The sequence below is a fragment of the Nothobranchius furzeri genome, chromosome 12, assembly GCF_043380555.1.
Source record: "Nothobranchius furzeri strain GRZ-AD chromosome 12, NfurGRZ-RIMD1, whole genome shotgun sequence".
Lineage (NCBI taxonomy): Eukaryota > Metazoa > Chordata > Actinopteri > Cyprinodontiformes > Nothobranchiidae > Nothobranchius > Nothobranchius furzeri.
This window is the reverse complement of record NC_091752.1, coordinates 17,766,633-17,788,938: the sequence shown is the minus strand read 5'-3', so window position 1 is coordinate 17,788,938 and position 22,306 is coordinate 17,766,633. Positions and strand designations below refer to the sequence as shown.

The window sequence follows — 22,306 nt, the reverse complement described above, 5'->3', positions numbered from 1 at the left end:
ATGAACCTTTGTTGGGGCTAACAATGACCCCATAAATTAGACTTGCAATCAAAAGATTGCCCACTTGGCCAGGACATGAATGTCAAATGAGCTGTGTGCTGTTTGGGCAGTTCACTCTGATGACTCCATGATGCTGTCTGAAGAGCAGAGCTGGAGTGAGGACAAGTGGGGGACAACGTGACAAAGACCTCATGCTATGGAACTATCTGGCAGTAACTCATAGTCTGAACATTCCCATCTCATCCTGGAACGTGAGTGCTTCTACATTCTCCTTCATTGTTTTCCTCATGTCCAACAAGGATGTACAGCTCAGGCTAATGTTAGCAGTAGCTCGGCCTAGCATTGTTCTGTCTATGGCAGCCTCGCCTCTTCCAGCTGTGGCTACAAGCTCATCGTCATCAGAGTGTGAATGTGTGTGTGAAGGGATGAATGACTGTGCCTTGAGGTTGTAGAACTCTAGAAGGTGCTATATCAAATACAGGCCATTTACCATCCTAACTGTTTTCTCAAAAACCAAATTTAATTTCAACTTGATTTTACAGACATCAGCCTACATGATGAATATTTTCTCTTCAATATTCATCAGAAACTATAGTTTCTGTTACACAACACTTACGGATTGATATTCCCCTTCTGCAACTTTGAGTTCACAAGAACAGAGTCGTGCGCAGGTCTCCGGAGGCCCTTCGGGATTCATTAAACTGCACGTGTCTCGTGATGAATGTCTTTTATCATAAAGAACAGTAAGGCCAAACCAGGGTCTAAAGGGCCAGTGGAAGTGAGACAGAAACGAGCAAATCTTTTTTGGAGCCTCGGATGACACGTTCTGATTGAGCTGTTTGGACTGAACGGATGTCGAACTCTCCTCGGCAAAGACATAAATCTCATGTTCTTGTTCTTTGCCTATCGGGAAGTTCTTCTGTCACGAAGCAAAAATAATAAAAAAAAAAAAAGGTTCTGAGGAAGATTTGGACCAGAGTGAAACGTGATGTACGGGTGTGACCCATTTCAAGTATAAGCTCATTCTATACTAGTGAGATCAATGCAGGGTGTGCACCCACAATGACTTCACACACAAACAAGGAATGTGTTCAAAACTATACTTTAGTTTGTATTTCATGTGTAGTGGATTACACATTCCAGGACACGAATGAAGAAGGAGTATGGCTTCATAAATCCATTCCAAAGACGATCTTTTAGTGTTTTGCCCAAGATTAGCTGCTTGCAGGAACACTAAAGCTCACCGTGACGGGAGAGACTCAACGCTGCCAGTACAAATCCGTCTCTGACTCCCACATGTAACAACACTCCTAAATGAACACGAATGAAATCAGTTATGTGATGAGATGCTTGCTGATAATGTCAAAAGTCGCACTTATTTTATCAACCAGCAGATCTTCAGTTCACAGTCTTTTTTTTTTTTTTTTTTTTAAATAAAACACCTAGTCCAAAAGTCAGAATAAATCAGAAGCAGAAATTGGGCAGTGTTTTGGGAAATTGTTTGAAAATGAACCTCAGTCAGAGGGAGTGAAGAGCAGGCAGTGAAACTGTGGATTTTTCACTGCATCATAAGCATCAGCAACACAACATTCTTCATTTACAATATCCATCCTAATGGACGGCAGAGGAGCGAAGCTTGACTTTTAAATTTTAATTCCTTTCCAGGAAGGTCGACTTTTCCTTAAGTCTCGCCGAAGGTCGAGGGTTATAAAATATCATCAGGGAAAGCTTTTATGGTGTCGTAAACTAAGAATGATGAGAAAATATTTCATGTCAAAGTTTGGTTTCGTGGATTCGGTTTTTTCTGTAACAGAGTCAAAGTGTGTGTGAGGGTGATGCTCTGAAGTAAAACACTTCCCACCAATCCACATGAACCTATTCTGTATGATTGCATATCATCATAGCTGGTATTGGTTTTTAACTGAGATGTAAAATGATAAACGGACCTCTGAATTGTCAGTATAAACAGTAGGAGCACTCGTGTCCCTGGAAGGAACAAGGGTTGCACCCAGTTGATGTCATAGCTCTGTGTGCTGATTTACTAAATAGCAGTCACAGCCAGATAGATAGATTACATCTGTTTCACATACTTGAGTTGGATTTATGTGATGGTTGAACGTCCAGACTGCTCAAGAGATTAGAATGACTCCTAATATAATTGTTTTGGCATATTGAGCAACAGTCGACTGAGCGTTGCATCATGTTATTGTGGTTAAACGGATCTAAACACTGACATTCCTTCAAATCTTCGTCAGGAGAGTAAAAAAAGAACATACAAGGAGACTAGGTAGACCGAGCGATGACGCGTTGCTTTATTTGAAAGTCTGACGCATTTGAATGTAGAAGATGAATAACTTGTACCTGGTTTTAATTCTGTTAAACCAACAACAACATAACCAAATTCTTAAAGTCTTTGTTCCTATGGAAATCCCTGCCTGTGGGTTTTCGCTGCCTTAATGAAAGCTGCATGGTCTTTGCAGTGGGTCTGCTGTAATCACGCAGTCACGTTGGGGATGTGGTCCACAGCAGCACTGGTGTCACAAGACAAACGGGACCCGGTGCTGCACTGAAACAGTCTCAGTTTCCCATCCAGGGTTCCAGTTAACAGCTAAGAGAAGGAGAGAGAGAAAAATGAATGACATCACACTCAGCCTTTACTCGTGTGGATGAACTTTCCTAACACCCTCATTTTTATAACACGCCATTTAGAGGAGCAAGCTCCGTACTAACAGCAGACGTGTGTCCTTGAAAGTGATAAGTACTAAAACCGTTTCCCACTGAAGTTCTTGGTTTTTCATACCTGTCAAAAAAGTTGTTGCCTGGCTTGAAGTGTGCAGTATAACTTTAGTTAATTACATAGGTTAGTTAACTGTTCGTTAGGTTAGTTATTGGTCCTGCCCCAAGTGGAGGAGGTTAAGTACCTCGGGTCTTTTTCACAAATGATGGAGTGTGAAATCGTCAGGTGGTGACGAGAGAGCTGAGACAGAAGGCAAAGCTCTCGATTTAATGGTCGATCTACGTTCCAACCCTCACCTATGGTCACGAGCTTTGCGTAGTGACCGAACGAATGAGATTGTGGATACAAGTGGCCGAAATGAGTTTTCTCCACAGTGTGGCTGGGGTCTCCCTTAGAGATAGGCTGAGAAGCTTGATCGTCTGGGAAGGGTTCCGAGTAGATCCGCTGCTCCTTCACATTGAGAGGAGCCAGTTGAAGTGACTCAGGCATCTGGTAAGGATGCCTCCTGCACACCTCCCTGTTGAGATTTTCCAGGCACGTCCAAACAAGAGGAGACCTAAAGGAAGACCCAGGACACGGAGGGACTATGTCTCTCGGGTGGCCAGGGAACGCGGACTCCCCCAGAGGAGCTGGCCAAAGTGGCTGGGGAGAGGGAAGTCTGGGCCTCCCTGCTTAAGCTACTGCCACCGCGACTTGACTCAACATCCATCATCCTACTCTACATGAGGCTTGTTTCCACTATTGGAACTTCCGGGTACTTTTACCAGACCTTCACAGCATGAGTGTGTCTCCATTTCACCAGTACGGCCCAACAGCACAATTTTCTGGGCTGTTCCGGGAACCAACAGAGTACTTGAACTCTGCAATGGCTCAGTAGAGTCGCTGAGCAGGTTGTAGCTCTGTAGGAAACGATATCGGCAGACGTCGCCAAACAACCATCTTTTGTAAAATTGGAAGATCTGTTGGTCTGGCTGCATTACAATGAATGCCAAAAAATTTGGCAGAAATTGCAGTAATTCATGGTGCTTTGTGGTCCCCTAGAGTGTCTTCTGGTCATTGATTGCTGCCACTCTCCATCAAATCAAATCAAAGAAAATGAAATCAAAGATACTTTATTAATCCCAGAGGGAAATTAGAGTTTCAGTACACACAATTCAGAGATCAGACATACATGGGCAAGACACATGACAAGAATTGGTGACTGTGGTCATTCGCAACCCTGAGCCGCGCTACCTTAATAGAAGTAAGAGGGTTACATGAGGATTGGTTCAGGTGGAGGGAAAAAAAGGCACTTAAGAGCTACCCTCCACCAGGAGGGCAGTTTTGCTCCTCGAATGGATGAAATTACAGCATATTTTGACAGAATAAAACCTTTAATGTCAATAATAGTGACTTTTAGCAAAGCTCTGAAAGACAACAGCTGAGAGGACCGTCGTATTTTCCCTGTCACCTTACCCACTCCCAGAAATTTCCCAGAACTCCTCTGTTGGAAGCGCGGCTATGAAGTGCAAGTTATTTCATAAGTCTCCATCAGCCAAAAAAGATGAAGAGGACAGGGAAGCATTACCTTCCACAGCCAACAAACGTCAAGAGCAATAGCAAACCTGCTAGTTAGGTTTAGTATAATAATCATATACATAGTTCAGTCAGAGCTCACAGAAGAGTCAGAGTCAAGAAATGTCCCAAATTTTTGCTTAATTTCCACAGTTTTAAATCATTCCAAGTTTAAAGTCAACCTTTAATGGGACGTTGTGGCTTAAATGGCTTCAAACATCTTTCAAAATCAAAAAGTAAATATGAATTTTTTTTTCAACAAACTGCAGCTTGGATCTAAATCTTTTATAGTGATATACTTTTGTTGTTAAAACTAAAACAAAAGGATCTTTGAAAAATACTGAATTGCCAAATAGCAATAAAAAACATTTGGATCAACAATAGTTCCACATTTTTTCCATGTACTAAAGCAATTTTATGCAGGAGATTTCTTTTTATTTTTTTATTATTTTTTTATTTTTACCAGCAGGCAGATGACTGTGCTGGGAAAGAGTCAGTCACACTAGTTAAGGTCTGAGTCAAGAATCATAAACTGGATTGGACAAAATCTCTGTTTGACTGGTAAAAGTATGCAGGGAAAATTTCCAAGTGAGAGCCTGTGGTAAATAAACTAACACCTCATTTCACCTTTTCATCTATATTTAAGAAACTCTTTATCTCCTCATGGTAAAACAATCAGTAACTGGACATTTGGATCCTGTCCACATAACTAATTTACTCTAATAAAGTGAAACCTAGAAAATAATGGAAACCAGAGACGTCAGTGCCAAAAGTCAGAATTTACTGGAAACTGACTTTAAGACTAAGCTCATTGAGGAACTCTTATTTATTTTTCATATATACAATCAGTCACTCTGAATTTCACATGCAGGCTGAACATGAAAATAGTCTTATATCGCTATTTCCTGCATCAACCGTCAACAGAAAATAGACGGGAAAACACTTGGGCTGGAAAAGCCTGTCTCTTCCACGATGGAAGGCTGTCAATGAATTAGTGTCCAGGAAAGAGAAGAGCGTGTCTCGGCTAGTAGAGGCTAATTGTTAAGCCTAGGGCACACCAGAGACAGATGTGCCGCGCCTACGCCGTAATTTTCCAAAGAAGCCATTATAGTTAATGAGAGTGGCTACAGGTGGAGCACCGCATCCCAAAAGTGCCGCGCCGAGGCGCTGAAGTTACGCACAGGTTCTAGTGCTGCCGCGGCAGTTTACAACATTGTGAAGTGCTTTACAACAGACATTATGACGCGGAACTGCTTTACGGCACAAACCCAGTAGCAGTTTTGATAACTTTAAAGTACTATTGATTTTAAAATATTCTAATAAATAGTGTACTTGCCCATTTTTAATGAATTAGAGTCTCACAAAACACGACGGAAAGTCTGATCACGTAAAGCAAAAGAGTCAATTTCTGCTTCCTGTTCTCAAGTCCCGCGTGATTTTGTGACTTTCCAAGAAGTGCTCAGCAGCGTGGCGCGTCCGGTGTGACCACTTGACTTTTTAAAACTGCAGCGATTCTTCAACTCCACCTCATGACAGACCTCCTACTGGCTTGTGTTATTTGTGGAGATAAAACATCAACGTTGCAAAGCTAACAGAGTCAGTGGTAGAGTTGCATTCCAGTTAGCCGATCAGAGGCGAGATGTCAAAATATCAGGAAATACAAATCCCAATCCTTAACTCTGACCTGAGTTACTTCTAGTTCCTGAAAGAGGCGCACCGGAGCTTTAATACCCTGCAGAATACAACTTACAAGGCATTCATTACTACTCGAAATTATTACAAATGTATTTAAAATATGACTAAATTGATCTTTAAAGTGATATAGTCCTGGAATGGCTCATTCTGGAAGGTACTGAAAATATCATGCATTGAAGCTGCTAAAATAGCTTTATGTCAGACTGATTTTGTACAAAGAATTTCATGAACATGTTTTGAGTAGACCACTAAACTGCCAACCAAAAGTGAAATATCCAAATTTCAGGAAAAAGGGCTCCAAATCCATCGTTTTCTGCTCCCTTCTCCTCCAACTAACTTCTAATTCCTGAATCAGGAGTGCCAGAACTTTTTTCCCACAGAGATCGACTCACAAGGCATTCGTTTATACTAGAAACCACTGCCAGTTTGTTGAAAAAGTGAACTTGGTCTTTAATGTAAATGTCAAGCGTTCTTTAAAGACACATTATTAGGAAATCAGTTAGTTTTTGTTTAAAGACTTATCAGCGTTACAAGTTGGTTGAACTCTTACCCAAACACATTCTCCTCCTCAACCCAGTCTGAAATAAAACATTTGCTGTTCATTAACTTCAGACGCTATTAGTCATTCAAAGGAAAGAATGCTGAAAATCTTGGATCTATTTTATTTTATTGCATTTTCCCATATCAAAGTCTAATTTGAAACCTTTTAGGAATTCTAAGTGAAATCAGGTTGAGAGTTTGCAGGCTGTGCTTGTTACATAATCTGAGTTATTGTCAGCCATGATGGCTGAGAACTCCAGAGAGTCCATCATAAATCAATACTTCACTTATACATGCAGGAAGAATTAGATTTTTAAGGAGGACCTTTTCTCAAAATGTGGCATGCTGGATCGGAACATGTCCTACCTAATGGAAACACGATTAAGTACAAAAAAACCTTTAAAGCTTTAACGTATTTGCAATGGAAACAGAAAACTGTTTTTCCTCTTCATCCTTAATAAAGCTGAAGAAAATACTTGACTTTCTTGATATGCATTGAAAACACGGGAATCCTATTTTTTTGTTGGTTATTATTATTACGTTCAAAGACATTATTAAATAAATGATAAACAAACTGTCAATTAAAAAAATATGGAATCAATTAGACTTTAAACATTTGTTGCAACAGTGATTGACGGGAAACAAAACCTACAGGAATGCTGTCTGTGAAAAAAGTCCTTCAGGAAGGTAATTCAACACAGAAAGCAACAAAATAATGTATTTCTTGTTCCCAGACAGCTTCATCTAAAATTTGGAACAAGTACAAACAAAACTGGAAGGCCATCAAAGGAGGGGGGAAGGAACGCAGGTGGGCAGAGGGGCTTAATACATCAGGACAGACAACTGACAGCAATATGTACTGAAAATAGACATACTCTTGGTTTTTCCTCAAATGAAATGAAAACCAACTGTGAAGAATTGAGTATAACAAATGGATTACAGAAAACGGAATATAGTGAAGTCCTGTCTGAACCACTATTAAGAGGCTTTGTGATTTCAGCAAATTATGGATTTTAAAACTCAGATCTTAAAGCTGGAGCACATGGTTAAATCTTTTGGTAACTCTTTACAGTAAGGGTCCGTTTATTAATGTTACTTAGTTCATTTTAAGCATTAATAAACTATTGAATAAAGTATTAATAACTGCTTACCTTAATAAGTAATGCATTAATAAGCAGACACCCTCCCCTGGCCCTTTGTCCTAACTTTAGGGAAACTTTATCGTTAACGCTAATAGCAACGCTAATAAAGGGACACAAAGTGTTACCAAATCATTTTAAAGTAACTGAAAAATGCTTACATTTGACTTTCTGACCCTCCCTGGCTTCTACAGCAACATGAATAATTCACGTGGGCCTAGAGAGCCTTGTCCCCTTACCATCTTTCATTTCCCTCCAAAGACATTACTCTCTTGCTTTTACTTATATGTGTGGCATTAGATGATGTTGCCCCTTTAAAAAGGAGGGTAATTAGGGACAGAAAGTTGGCTCCCTGGTTTAATTCTCATTTACGAACTTTAAAACAAAACTCTAGATAATTGGAGAGAACGTGGCGCTTTACACACCAGGAGGAGTCCTACTTATCCTGGAAAAATAGCCTTGCGCTTTATAAAAATAAGCTTCAACAAGCTAGAACTGCTTATTTTTCATCGCTAATTGAAGAGAATAAGGATAATCCAAAATTTCTTTTCAGTACAGTTGCCAAACTTACACAGAATCATAGCTCTGAGCCATCTATACCCTTAGCCCTCAGCAGCAACGACTTTGTGGGATTTTTCACAAGTAAATTTAATTCTATTAGAAACAAAATTATTAGCATCCTCCCTAATGCGATTTCTTCTTCCTCAGTAAGTGAGGCAGCATCAGAGGTAACTGTAGAATCTCATCTGTGTTTGAACCGTTTTGATCAAGTTGAGCTTTCAGAGTTCAAAAATATTGGCTTCATCTAAACCTTCAACTTGCATTTTAGATCCAATCCCAACCAAATTATTTAAAGCATGCATTTCCTTTGGTTACTGCCCACATTCTAGATATAATCAATCTATCCTTAGTAAATGGATATGTACCACATGATTTTAAGGTTGCTGTAATCAAACCTTCACTTAAGAAGCCTTCTCTGGATCCAGATGACCCAATGAATTATAGACCAATATCTAACCTTCCATTTTTATCCAAAGTCCTGGAGAAAATAGTGGCCATCCAAGTATGTGAGCATTTAAACACTAATGCTCTGTTTGAGGAATTTCAGTCTGGTTTTAGAGAGTATCACAGCACTGAAACTGCATTAGTGAGAGTTACAAATGATATTCTCATGGCCTCAGATAAGAATCTTGTGTCTGTTCTAGTCTTGTTAGATCTCAGTGCTGCCTTTGACACAGTTGATCACAATGTTCTTTTAGAAAGACTTGAACATGTTGTAGGGATCAAAGGGACAGCGTTATGTCACGAACTCCTCCAGCTGACTGCATTCCATTCATTCCTGCCACTAACGTGGCGACTGACGTCATCACGCCGACACTACTTAAGGAAGTGCCGGCGTTTCATTCATTGCTCAGTCATCGTTCTCACCAGACTTTGCATCGAGTCTCCAGGCTTACCAGCCCTCTAAACCCTCAAGCTACACCTACAGGAAATAACCACGCCGGTTATCTCCGTCTCTCCGCGTCTGGGCAACAACACTCTCAGTCACGCTTCAGATCTGCCAACGAACCTGACACGTTAGGCTGGTTTAAGTCCTACCTGTCTGACAGATTTCATTTTGTAAATGTACATGACAAATCTTCTTCATACTCCAGGGTTACTTGTGGAGTACCACAGGGTTCAGTGCTTGGACCAATTCTTTTTACTATATATATGCTCCCAATTGGTAAAATCATTAGACAGCATGGGATAAACTTCCACTGTTATGCTGACGATACTCAGTTATATCTGCCCATTAACCCTGATGAACCTCAGTTAGTTAGATTACAGGCTTGTCTTGAAGACATAAAAAATTGGATGACTCTAAACGTTTTGCTTTTAAATCAAGACAAGACTGAATTTCTCATCTTTGGACCTGAAATTCAGAAAAGGAAATTGCTTAGTCAATCACCTGACCTGAATGGCATTACATTAATCTCAGAGAACAAAGTAAGGAACCTTGGTGTTATCTCTGACCAGAACATGTCATTCAAATCCCAGGTTAAACAGGTTTGTAGGATTTTCTTTTTCCACCTTCGGAATATTGCTAAGATTAGAAGCATACTTTCCAGGAGTGATGCTGAAAAACTAGTTCATTACATCAAGACTGGATTACTGTAATTCATTACTCTCAGGAAGTCCACAGAATGTAGTTAAAAGTCTTCAGCTTGTCCAAAATGCTGCAGCTAGAGTTCTGATGAGAATTAAAAAGAGAGATCATATCTCTCCTGTCTCAGCTTCCCTACATTGGCTACCTGTTAAATTCAGAATAGATTTTAAGATCCTTCTTCTCACAAATAAAGCTCTTAATAATCAAGCTCCATCATACATCAGTGATCTGATTGTTCCATACGTTCCTAACCGAGCACTTCGCTCTCAGACTGCAGGTCTACTGGTGGTTCCCAGAATATCTAAAATTAGGATGGGAGGTAGATCTTTTAGTTATCAGGTTCCTCTCCTGTGGAATCAGCTCCTTAGTCCGTGAGGCAGACACCTTGTCTACATTTTAGACTAGGCTTAAAACATTTTTATTTGATAGGCCCTGTGGTTAAAATCTGATGTTAGCCTAGATCTGGACAAGTGGGGGAGTAGAGGGAGGTGGAGTGTACAGTCGGTAAAGATGACTCTCCCTTACCCTGACTCCAACATGCCTCCATCTAAAAGGCTAGGTTATCCAGAGTTATCTCTGTAGTTATGCTGCTATAGGCTTAGACTGCTGGAGGATACACTGACCACTTTTCACACTCTACTGCTTTCTTCTACAATCTGCTCTTTAACTGTATTATTTCCTGCAATTTCAGCTGCTAACTTTATTTTTTCTCTAAGTGTTTTTCTCCCCAGAAGAAGCTATGATATTCTGCCTAGCTGTGACAGCTTCATGGAGGGGGCCATCGTCTTGAACACTGTTGCTAACCATTTAATCATTCTCCCTCTCCTGATAATAACACTTTACTTTCTTTGACATTGAATGTGCTACCACTAGTTTACCCGTTTAATTATAGATTCACTAGGATTAATACAATAAAGTCTATCTCTCACCAAATAGAATATTTACTAAGAAATCACAATGTAACCATAGACACATTGCTTGGTGTGTGTGTGTGTGTGTGTGTGTGTGTGTGTGTGTGTGTGTGTGTGTGTGTGTGTGTCTGCTCTGTCTTCTCGATCCCCAGTGAGTCATGGTGGATGGCTGCTTATACTGAGACAGGATCCTCTGGAGGTTTCTTCCTGTTAAAAGGGGGTTTTCCTCCCCACCGTCGCTGCATGCTTGCTTAGTATGAGGATTGCTGTAATGTCACTGACACTAGTCAGTGACTCGATGCAGTTTGCTGGGTTGCTTATATAGGAAACTTTTTTCTGATTGGCTTAATGAACTGACCTATTGGAATGATTACTATGTGAAGTGCCCTGAGACAACTCTTGTCATGATTTGGCGCTATATAAATAAACTTGAATACTTCCAGGCTCCGCCATGATGGCAACAAAAAAACAAATTTCTTCTTTTTCTTCTTGTGCTTTTTATTGACAGTCTTCAAACTGAACATGCTAACCGCTAACAGCCGTAAAGCAGGTAAAGAACACCTGTTTTAGAGCACCTACCCTTGCCACAAAAAATGTGGGTTTTTGGTTAGCAAAGGGCTGCAGACAGGTGTTAAATATGAAACTATTGATGTTTCTAACTCAACAATCAACGAAATTGGTTAGCTCTAGCTTGAAGTTTAAAAATCAATTTATTGTTGCTTTAATGGGTCACACCTAGCCAGGGGCGGTGTTAGGCCCGGCTACTTGGGCTGAAGCCCCGGATGTTTTATGAAAAGCCCCGGATCTAAATCGCAGAAGTAACATGCAGTACCAAAGTCCAACAGAGAGGGAGCAGCTGAAGAAGCCCTTCAGCAGCCGGCTTCTTCTGCAGTCTCTGCCTGAAACGCATGAGTGAAGATGGACATAAGGACGTTTTTTTAAACAAAAAGTACGACGACAGAACCCCAGCTTTTATGAGACTGGTGCTGACTCAGGTTTGTGAGTCTTATTTGAAAATATTTGTTGTGCTGCTGGTTTGCCTGAAGTTAGCTTACTATCAGGTAAAGTTGTTGGAGAAAGAAAGGGAATATTTACTATCATCTCACACTAAACACTAACAGGAACAATACTCTGCCCTGAAAATGCTTAATATGTAGCTTCAGATTAAAAATTATGTGGTACAAGACATATATGATGTTGACTAGTGCGTGTCATGTGTGTGTGTGCGTGCATGAGTACGCGCGCGCGCGTGTGTGTTAAGCTCCGGATCTTCTTCAGTCCTAAATCCGCCCCTGCACCTAGCACCCCCCAAAAAGTAATTTCATTTTTATGAAAAATAAAACAGAAAGTGCAGAAGGACTGATGTAGACCAAGCATGGTGACTGATGAGGTGCTCATTCAAACTCTACAGACCACTGGAGCACATAAATGGCTGTGAACCAAAGTTTCCGCTGGAAAATTCGAAAATCTGATTTTATCATGGCTGTGTTGAAAGGTTTCGCTGAACAGTTACAAAGATGGACATGCAGATTTAAAACATGTGCTTCTGTGTCAAAAGGAGGGTCAAAAAGTCTCAAGAGTCATCCAGCGGCATTTGGGATGTTACTGAAAATTCGGAATCTGCTTTCCCTGAAATGTTCCAAAATAAAAATAAAAAACATGTCAGAGAGGAATTGTTGCTCTATGAGAAATAACCTAGACCTTCTATAACTGACACTGAGTGATTCTGGATTGAGAAAAGGCAGTAAAATTTGATATTTTAAAATTTAGCTTGAAACCAGTTCAAGAAGTGACTGTCTCGTATTCTTTGGCGTTGTAGCGTTAGAGAGTTCATGATGGTCTGCCCTTAACAGCTGCCCCTTCACACAGTAACACCGCCAAGGTCGGACGCTTGGTTCAGTATGTTTACATTCCAGGAGAAGAGACAGAAGAACAGAAGAAGAACGCTTTTCATGGATTAATCAAAGTACTTTATTTATGATAAGCTAATCAAAGCATTTGTTGATCATTAATAATCAGGTGAATGATCTGTGAAATAAAGATGTCATGAGTTATGTGTTTAAATGAATAAACAGGGCTGCACCAGTCACACTGATATGCATTACCATGGAAACGCATGACACATTGTTTTCAACCAATCGGAACTTTCGTCTGTGGTAGGGCAGAATCTGGTTTGTTTATGAAAACAGTCCAATCCGGTTTACTAAGATTCTCAAACAACTGGGAGATATAAAAAGAAGGCAACGCCATTTTAAGTCAGTTCCACGTTACGTTCGACTTTCAGCAGTTACGTATTAAACTCAGCTCCAGGACATCCGAGTTCCTAAGGATTTCCATCGTCATCATTAAGAAGTTCAGACTGGCCAGCTGGACTTCCTACTTTGAGCTGAAATCTGTCAAGCTTGAGATTTTCCGTCGTTTATACCAACAAGACGACGGTCCTTCAAAATAAGAGTGAACTTGTTTACGCCTGCCGATGCTACCTGAGTCGACCCTTCAGACGGGCGTTGTGTGCTGTGACCGCTGTTTCAACCAGCTCCAGTATCGCTGAAGGTCCGAGACCTGGCAATTCCTGATCTAACACGGGAGGCTCTTCCTGGGTACGTAAATACGGCAAATGGCGGCTCATGTCATCAGCTTCTGAAGCCTCGTGGTAGCCTAGTCAAAACAACCAGATTCGCTACTCAGCCTAGAGATTCTAAACAAAACACACACACACACACCAAACTGAACCATCTACATCCATATGCATCCATCATTGAGATAGTCCTGGTAGATTGTAAGAATTTATAATTATAGAAATTAAAGATTCTTAAACGATCCCAACTTTCTCTCTTTCTTGTCTCTCAGTCAATACAAAGTGTTGAAGTAAACTCCTGGATGATAAAACGACCACTTCTGATTGATTATTTAGATTGTATAAATATACAAGATCAGGTAATTAAATTATTTAATTACAGTATATAAATATACACTTCTAATCACAACATTACATTACATTATGGCGAGCTTAGCCTGATATCTGCACAGTTTATTACACTTTGTGCCGATTTTGAGACATATTTGGGATTTTTTGTTCGGTGTGAGTTCAGAGAGGAAAGAAAAAGGCGAGCTTTTCCTCCATCAGCTTAGGGCAGTGCTTTTATCTTGAAGGGGGGGTGCACATTCATCACCCTCCAAAGGAGGCGCTGTTTCATCAAAACACCGTAAGGCTGACGTGGCGTGGCCATCTTGGGGCCTACAGGTGAAGGTATATATTTCCAGTCTTGGTACGTTGACAACTGTCTGTTTTATTGTTTGTAGCTGTGTTTGTGACACTGTGTGGACACTCTTTAGTAAAATCCGAGATTTTACTCCCCGTCGGGACTCACTCCCTTCGGCGAGGCTACTGATCAGAGCCTGTTTATTTTCCGGTAACCGCGCTAGCATAATAGTTAGCATACCTCGCTAATATTATCAGCTTTAAGCCGTGGTTAGAGACCACAGACCACATCTGCACACCAGAGTGCAGTCAATAAAGTCCCAAATTACCTCGTCGCTGGAGACGTTTGGTTGATCGGGCATTTTTTTTGTCCTGGTAGCTCCAGACAATAGCTAGCATTAGCCTAAGAGCTAACTAGCAACCTCGGTTTAGCCTCGGGTACGCGTCCCGATAAGTGTCTAAGCCGTTCCGACGCAGCGAATCTGCGTCCTAAATTCCTCTGACCCTTCAGGTACAAAGTACGGTCGGTTCAGTTAGCGGAGATTCTAGTCTCCGATCCGGTGTGTGACACAGCGAATTGCTACGGGGATCAACGCCGAGTGACAGACGACGCATGCGCGGCTATCCGCCATCTTAGGTAACCTGACACGTAGCTCGACCCGCCATCTTGGGTAGGTCAAAAGAGATCGACATTTTGGCATTACTTAACAGTTTTGGCCTGAAAGTTCATTCTTATTCCATATTTATCCAACCATTAACTCTTCAAATTTAATTTTAATTGATGATGTCTGCTGCAGAGGCAGGCCCACGCTCACTGTGTGTCCAGGTGATTAATGCCGTGGAAACAGTGGTGGGAGAGACAATTTTAAGAGAACACGAATACGATACCGGCCTGCAGGATAAGTCCACTGATGACTTGCAGTCCTCCCTTGAGTTTGTCGTCACCCGTGTTCCCACCTCAGGTAAAGCACCTGCGGCGAAAGACCGCACAAGCCTCCTGGTGGATTTCTCGGTGCTGCTGTCGCACTTGTGGGACAGAGAACTGAGTCAGCGGGACATAGTTCACAGCTAGCTGATGACATCTGAAGCTGCGTTACAAGTGGCGTTGGGTGACAAGACGCTGCTTTTGCGTCAGCTGGACAGAGTGAAAGACGAGAACACCGGATTACGACAGGAAGCAAATGACCTTAAAGCCGACATTGCAAATCTAAGGAAAGAAATGGAGATTATGAAGTCAAAGCAGGCGAGAGCGGATGCTCTGAAGGAAGAGCGGCCTTCCACCTCTCAGGCAACACCACCTCCTCCGTCCCCTGCTGTTACGGACGCTGCTCCACCGGCGGGTGGAAGCGCACCTGGTGGGGTTGGCGGTAGTCCGATCCATCATCCGGGGCAACCTAGCCCTTATGGACCCCCTCCACCGGACGTGTACCGTGGTTATCCTCAACCGGACGTTTACAGGATGTCTCGAAGCGTTAAACGTTTCAGCCCTGCACCGAATACTTCGTATCCGGTTGATGCGTACCTGAGCGACCTCCGGCACCACTTCAACCGGTGTCCCGGGATGTCCATGGAGGACAAAATCTTTCTGATAAGACTGACCTCCGATGGAGTGGGTTCGCTCATTGATCGCAAGCGTAACGCGATTGGGGACGACTATGGGAAGCTAGAGGAGGCAGTTCGGCTCGAGTACACCTACAACTCACAGCAGGCTGGCTTACAGCTAGCCTTAACAGTCAAACAGGGTAGTGCTGAAGACCCACAGGTCTACTATCAACGTCTCTTCAACGCATACTTTGGTACGGAGTGCAAGGATGGAATGGAGGAAGATAAAGGTTTTAAAGCGCTATTCCTCGAAAACCAGCATGCCAACTACAGCTCATACATGGGTACGGTGGATCCAAACACCACAGCCATGGGGGAGCTCAGACGAATGGTGAGCTGCGCCTTCTTTGGTTTGGTAAAACTGGTAAGGTTCAAGCACTCCCTCAGTAATGGCGTTGGGGGACAGGGACGCGCTACACCTGGAGGGTGCTGCGTACAAGGAGCGTAAAACAAAAGGGTATGGAGCTGGACCTCATAAAAAGGGGTCCAGCAGACTAATGACAAACATCATCGGACATTCACCGCAACCGACAAGCGAGGGGACCCAGAGAGACCCCGGACCCCTCCGCCTGCTCGCGGGGGGGCCCCTAAGTCACCGCGACAGGGGCGCGTTAAACGTCATGTTTCTTTCGAGGAAAGGGGGGGCTCTCCGGGGCCCTACAGGAAGGGGTTACCTCGGCCGGGGGGGGGGGGTCGTACTCCTCCAAGGACGAGGTCCCCGTATGCGCCTCGCAGGAGCCACAGCTCTGCCAGAGAACGGGAACACGAGCCTGAGGCCGCTACCGCGGATGAGCGTCGGGTGGTGAAGGAACTACTTAGAGTGCTGAGGAGTGGCTCGGGGGCACCGAAGGGTGTCATGTGCACGACGATAGTGACTTCGCCGCCACACTTTGGCTTGGTGGCTGAGGCCAGCGCGGTAGACGTGAGGCCCACCACGGTGAAGAGCCCGCCGACGACTGCGGCATCGGTGTCTCCGGTGGTAATCAGTTCTATCAACGCTTGTGGGGTAACACCTGCGGGCCTGACGACCTGGCCGACCGAACAAAAGGTTCGGCCTGACATATCGGCATGTCGATCAGACGGATCGGAAGTAGTCCTAGGCGACATCGTCAGACGTGGTCCTTCGGGGAAACCTCACGTTCTGGTGACCATGGCGGGGGTGAGGGACTGTGAGGATTTAAGAGATTGCCAATTATATTTTCAACGAGACGACGGTCCTTCAAAATAAGAGTGAACTTGTTGACGCCTGCCGATGCTACCTGAGTCGACCCTTCAGACGGGCGTTGTGTGCTGTGACCGCTGTTTCAACCAGCTCCAGTATCGCTGAAGGTCCGAGACCTGGCAATTCCTGATCTAACACGGGAGGCTCTTCCTGGGTACGTAAATACGGCAAATGGCGGCTCATGTCATCAGCTTCTGAAGCCTCGTGGTAGCCTAGTCAAAACAACCAGATTCGCTACTCAGCCTAGAGATTCTGAACAAAACACACACACACACCAAACCGAACCATCTACATCCATATGCATCCATCATTGAGATAGTCCTGGTAGATTGTAAGAATTTATAATTATAGAAATTAAAGATTCTTAAACGATCCCAACTTTCTCTCTTTCTTGTCTCTCAGTCAATACAAAGTGTTGAAGTAAACTCCCTGATGATAAAAACTACCACTTCTGATTGATTATTTAGACTGTATAAATATACAAGATCAGGTAATTAAATTATTTAATTACAGTATATAAATATACACTTCTAATCACAACATTACATTACAGCGTGAATCTTGCAGATGCTATATAAATTAAGTGATGATGATGATGATGATGATGATGATGAATCCTCACACTCTTGGGATTCATAAAGATTCCTACTTTTAAAATATGATAAAAGATAACAATAGAACTAGAATGGTAAACAAACGTGTGGCACAAAAGATCTAAACAATACACACATCCAGCTTAGAGAAATCTTTGTTTTGTGGGATACCCGGCTACGTGTGTAGGGTCTGAAAGATGAGGTCATGAAATGAACTCATTTGTTTGGCTGAAATTTTCTAACGCAAGAAATCCTGCAATGGTGGTCTAAGCACTCCTAACAATGCAGATATCCATCCAGCTGTGTGACCTCAGCCTCAGGGCACCATTCCTGTTGTTCAAGCACTTGGGCTCAACCTGATTTTATACTAATCAGCATACCTTTAACTACAGCAATACGTGTTTCAGTCATACCACAAAATGAGCTCCTAGGTTTTCCTGATATCACCAGTGCTTTGATTTTCTTACATTTTTTGGTAAATTGCAGATAATTCCAAGCAGCATCTAAAAGCCACAGCTGTGAGTCACAGTTATCATCATTTTTGCTGTAATCACCAGAACAGAAATCCTTCTTCGTCTGCACATAATTAAACAATTAAGCAGACTATTTGATTATTTAATTATACTCTTTGTGCAAGAGTAAACTTTGTGCACACTTGCTCTTCTTGACTGTTTTAGGGTGGTCAAGATGTGGTTTGCAGCCAACTTTCTGCATTTAAATGACAATAAAACTAAGGTCCTTGTTATCACCCTTGATAAGAAAGCTATTCCTCACCCCTCCGAACTGAATTTATTGGCTCCTTCTCTAAACTATACTGGTGAAGGTTCTCAGCCATCCAGGTCACGGTAATCCAAAGGGGTTCAAATGGAGGCAACTGGACTTCTTCGGTTTCTTGAAGACGTTTTGCTTCTCATCCGAGGAGCTTTGTCATTACTTACTGGAATATGGGAGGATCAAGCTTATAAATTGTAGCTGTCTGTTGTTGCTTAACGAGCTGAAAGTATCCATGAATACCCCTCCTCCCTACACCCTGAGGAGTCGCTGCCATCATTAGCCTCTGTTGTGTAGGAATTGTTGTATTGATTAAATGCAGGAGGGTGTGACTAGACTGAAACTGTTTAGGGATTTGGTTCAGAGCTGCATTATAGGTGTTGGAAAGGTGAAACCTGAGGTCTCCTCCTGTTTAATGTAGTGTTTTTCTCATTTGATATAGATAGCTTCCTTTACGACTCTCTCAAACCATCTATCTTCTCTGTGCAGAATGTGTACTTAGTCATCTTCACCTTCTCTAAAATCATCAGCTGTGAGCCTTGGTGTAACAACAGATTCCAAGATTAAATGAGACTCTCAGATAAACTCATTTGTAAAATACTGCATTTTTCATTTCCAGATGGATTAAACAAACACACAAAATTAAATCTATAATTAAGCACCAGCTTAAAACCAGCATTCATGCATTTGTCACATCCTGCAGAGACTACTGTAACGCCTGCCTGTATGGCATCACTAAGTCATCCCTTTTCTGCCTGCAGTTGGTACAAAATGCTGCTGCAAGGTTCTTAACCGCGATATACTTCATCTCCCCAGTATTTAAAAACTCTTCATTGGCATCTCTGTTGAATATTGCATCCCTTTTAAGATCCTGCTCATTGTTTTTAAGTGACTTCATGGACTGGGACACTCTTATATCACAGACCACCTCTCTCCATATCAGCCCCCGCGCTCCTTCAGCTCATCTGGCCAGCTCCTCCTGTCGGTCCCGAGATCTCATTGTAAAACTGACAAAGTGTTCTCCATTTGTTCGCCTAAGCTTTGGAATGCTCTTTCTCTCCAAATAAATCAAGCCCCCTCTGTCTCAATATTTAAATTCCCCTTAAAACCCCACTTCTTCAACCTGATTAGATTGTTTTCCTGTCCTCCTTTTCTAGTGTGATTTTAGTTTGACATTTCTAAAACTGCTATCTTCTTGTTTTACGCTCCCTGTGGTTTTTATTCATTTTAATTTTTAATAAATATATTTATTGACTTTGCCAGTACAAAAAGTAAAGGTGATACAAAGACGTCACTTTTTTTCTCCCCTCCCCCTCCCCTTCCCTCTTCCCCTCCCTTCAACAGATTAGTGCTATTGACCCTTTGCACGGTGCATCATCAGCGTGTTCCAGATCGTCGTCTCCTGACGCGCTGGGGCATTCCAAATCTGTTATGATTGGCCCCTTTTTGTGTTTGTTTAACCCTCTTCTCTGTTGTTTTGTTCAGGTCAGCTGCAGCTCCTCTCAGGAGCCCTCCCCTTCCCTGTGAACCTCCTGGAGTGCTGCAACTGAACCACATCACCTGCGCTGCTGTCAGTCCTCAGTGTGGAGTTGTCTTTTCTAGTTGTCTGTTTATGGATCGATCTTGGTTTTTGTTTTTGGTTCCCACAGTCAGTGGAGGAAGTTTTGTTATTAAAACATTTTTGAACTCTGGTTAAGGACTATTATTCCTGCGATTGGGTTACTGCCGAGCCCCCCCGTGACAGAATCGTCATATATTGAGGCTTGGTCACACGCGTCATATTTTGACGCTTTGGGTGTGAGAATGTATTGGTCTCAAAGGTCTCATGGGAGCTTCTTAGATCATATTTAATTTTTTCTAAGTTAATAAGCATCATAAGGTTCCTGAGCCATGCGGAAGCTGTGGGGGCAATAGGTGATTTCGAGCCTAGTAATATTCATCTCCATGCTAGTAAGGATTTAAAGACAACAATGTTTCTTGTTGACTTACTGAAGTTATCACAGCTTGGTAATAGCCCAAAAAACCCGGTCAACGCATTTGGTAGTAACGTGAGATTGAGAAACCGGGACATATGATTGAAAATATTTTTCCAGTAACCGACCAGAACATGTGTGTCATGTTTGCTGGAGATGAATTACGTCTATTACATGCATCACTGACCTTAGCATATATTTTGGAGAGTTTAGAGTTGGTAAAATAGATGCGGTGAAATAATTTAAATTGTATTAGGCTCAACCTTGCACAAGATGTGCTACCATTTACCCTGGCGAGTGCCTCCTGCCACTCCTCATCAGCCAACGGGCTACCCAATTCATCCTCTCAGTCCCTTCTTATCTTGTCTAATGTGGTCCCTGAGAGTTGGGATATGGAAATATATTTTCTGGAAATTAGACCTTTTATGAGACAAGGGATATCTAAGATCGAGTCAATCGCTGTAACTGGAGGGGTATTTGGAAAAATGGGATTATTCTGCTTGGCATAGTTCCAAATCTGGAAATAGCAAAACAAATGCAACTGCAGAAGGTTAAACCTTTTACAGAGATCAGCAAAGCTACTAAAGGCATTGTCGTTGTAAAGATCTCTTAGGTTTTTACGGCCCAGCCTATGCCACGTGGAGAAGGTGGCGTCTACCCCTATGGGTGTAAAGAGATGATCATTGCAAATGGGACTGAGATTGGAGGCCTCTTTAAGTCTAAAAGTGAGTCTAAACTGAGACCAGATCTTTCAGTTAGAGACCTTTGACCTTTGGAGGTCAACCAATCCCAGAAGGTGAAGCCTGCTGGGGCACTGACATCTTCAGGCTTCATCTGGCATAAGAGGTCATTCATGTGTGTCAAGGTCATTGTGAGGTTATCTGCCGTGTCCGGCACATAAGAACAACACTCTGACTCAATTACATGACAAAGGCCACCTTTAGATGCTAACAGAAGGTCAAGGGCCAATTGATGCTGCATTAACATGTTTCTAGCTGCGACCATGAAAGGAGGAAAAACAGAAAAACCCTGTGAAGTGAATGGAGTCAAATTCTCTAACTGGATGTGAAGTTTATCTATGTGATGTGCATCGCTGACGTCGTTAGGTCCGTTTTAGGGGGGCTTCAGCCCCCCTAAAATAATCACAAGCCCCCCTATCATTTTGGTTTATTTTATTTTTTCAGTTAACTTTTTTTTATTTGTTCACATCTACATGCTCAACACAATCACGACACGTGTAGTTGGTACATGAGTTTTTTTTTGTCTGAAACAGAAATAATAATTAATGAATATAGAACTACACCGTCGCACACAGGAAGTATCAAGAAAGGACTTCCTCCCCTTAAGCCCGGCAGCTTTGTTGACAAGTCAGGGGCAGGGGTTATACAGCAAAACCTTTATATCGATGAGCAAACCCTGCTCAGCGCTCTTGTAAGTCACTCAACATCACATTAGGGTAAGACAGCAACAGCAGCACACCGTTAATATTTCAAGGTTATAGTTCAGACGAGAGAAGAAAATGTTACCGCACCGACATGCTAATGCTAACTCCGCTAGCATGTTTACATGCCGCAAACCATAATGAAAAGCCGCGCCATAGTTAAATGGTCGGAAAACTCCCCTGAAGTGACGTGATTAACGAGCCAGCCAGTTCATTGAGTGACAGTGCCACCAACTTGAGCGTACAGTAATGAGTCTGCACAAACAGAACCTGCTCTGCGCTTGTGGGCAGGAGCTACAGCCCTCTGTGGGCTCAACTCTGTCTCTGCGATGCAAATCTCTCCCTGCTCTCCTCAACAAGTAGCCTCTCCAACAGTCAATCACAGACAGCTCTGTTTTATCCAATCAAAGCATGTCCAGGAAACACTGCTTTACAGAAAAACACCCATTTAACAGCTAATTGAACTGCTTTCTGCTGCTGGTTAGCTACCAGTCACCATCCACTGCCTGCAAAATACTTTGTTGTAATTCATGTGTCATGATTAGAGTGACCATATTTGACTTCCAGAAAAGACACATTGCCTATTCCTAAAACTGTTAAATTGCACTCTTTTCAGTTAAAAATGACTTTTAATTTCAACATATAAAGTGTTTCTTCTCTGTTTGGTCAGACATGAATGATCCCTTGATGTGTAAAAGGAAGTGAACAGTGGAAATGTCCCAGGAAAAGAGGAGGGTTAATCAACCTAATTAAATATAATTAAATAAAGTCCTCTTT

The 22,306-nt window shown here is 42.3% G+C and overlaps 1 protein-coding gene across 6 annotated transcripts in view; it reads right to left on the bottom strand.

Annotated features, from left to right (window-relative positions):
• Window positions 1–2,290: 2,290 nt before the first annotated feature.
• Window positions 2,291–22,306, bottom strand: part of wdr27 (WD repeat domain 27) — a 71,366-nt gene continuing 51,350 nt past the window's right edge. For all 6 annotated transcript variants that reach the window (XR_008565683.2, XM_054750145.2, XM_054750146.2 and 3 more), the window contains one exon: window positions 2,291–2,608. Coding sequence is in view for 5 of the 6 variants with exons in the window: in XM_054750145.2 (XP_054606120.2) it covers window positions 2,495–2,608 (114 nt within the window). In the remaining variant the exon portion in view is untranslated. The remainder of the gene's footprint in view (window positions 2,609–22,306) is intronic.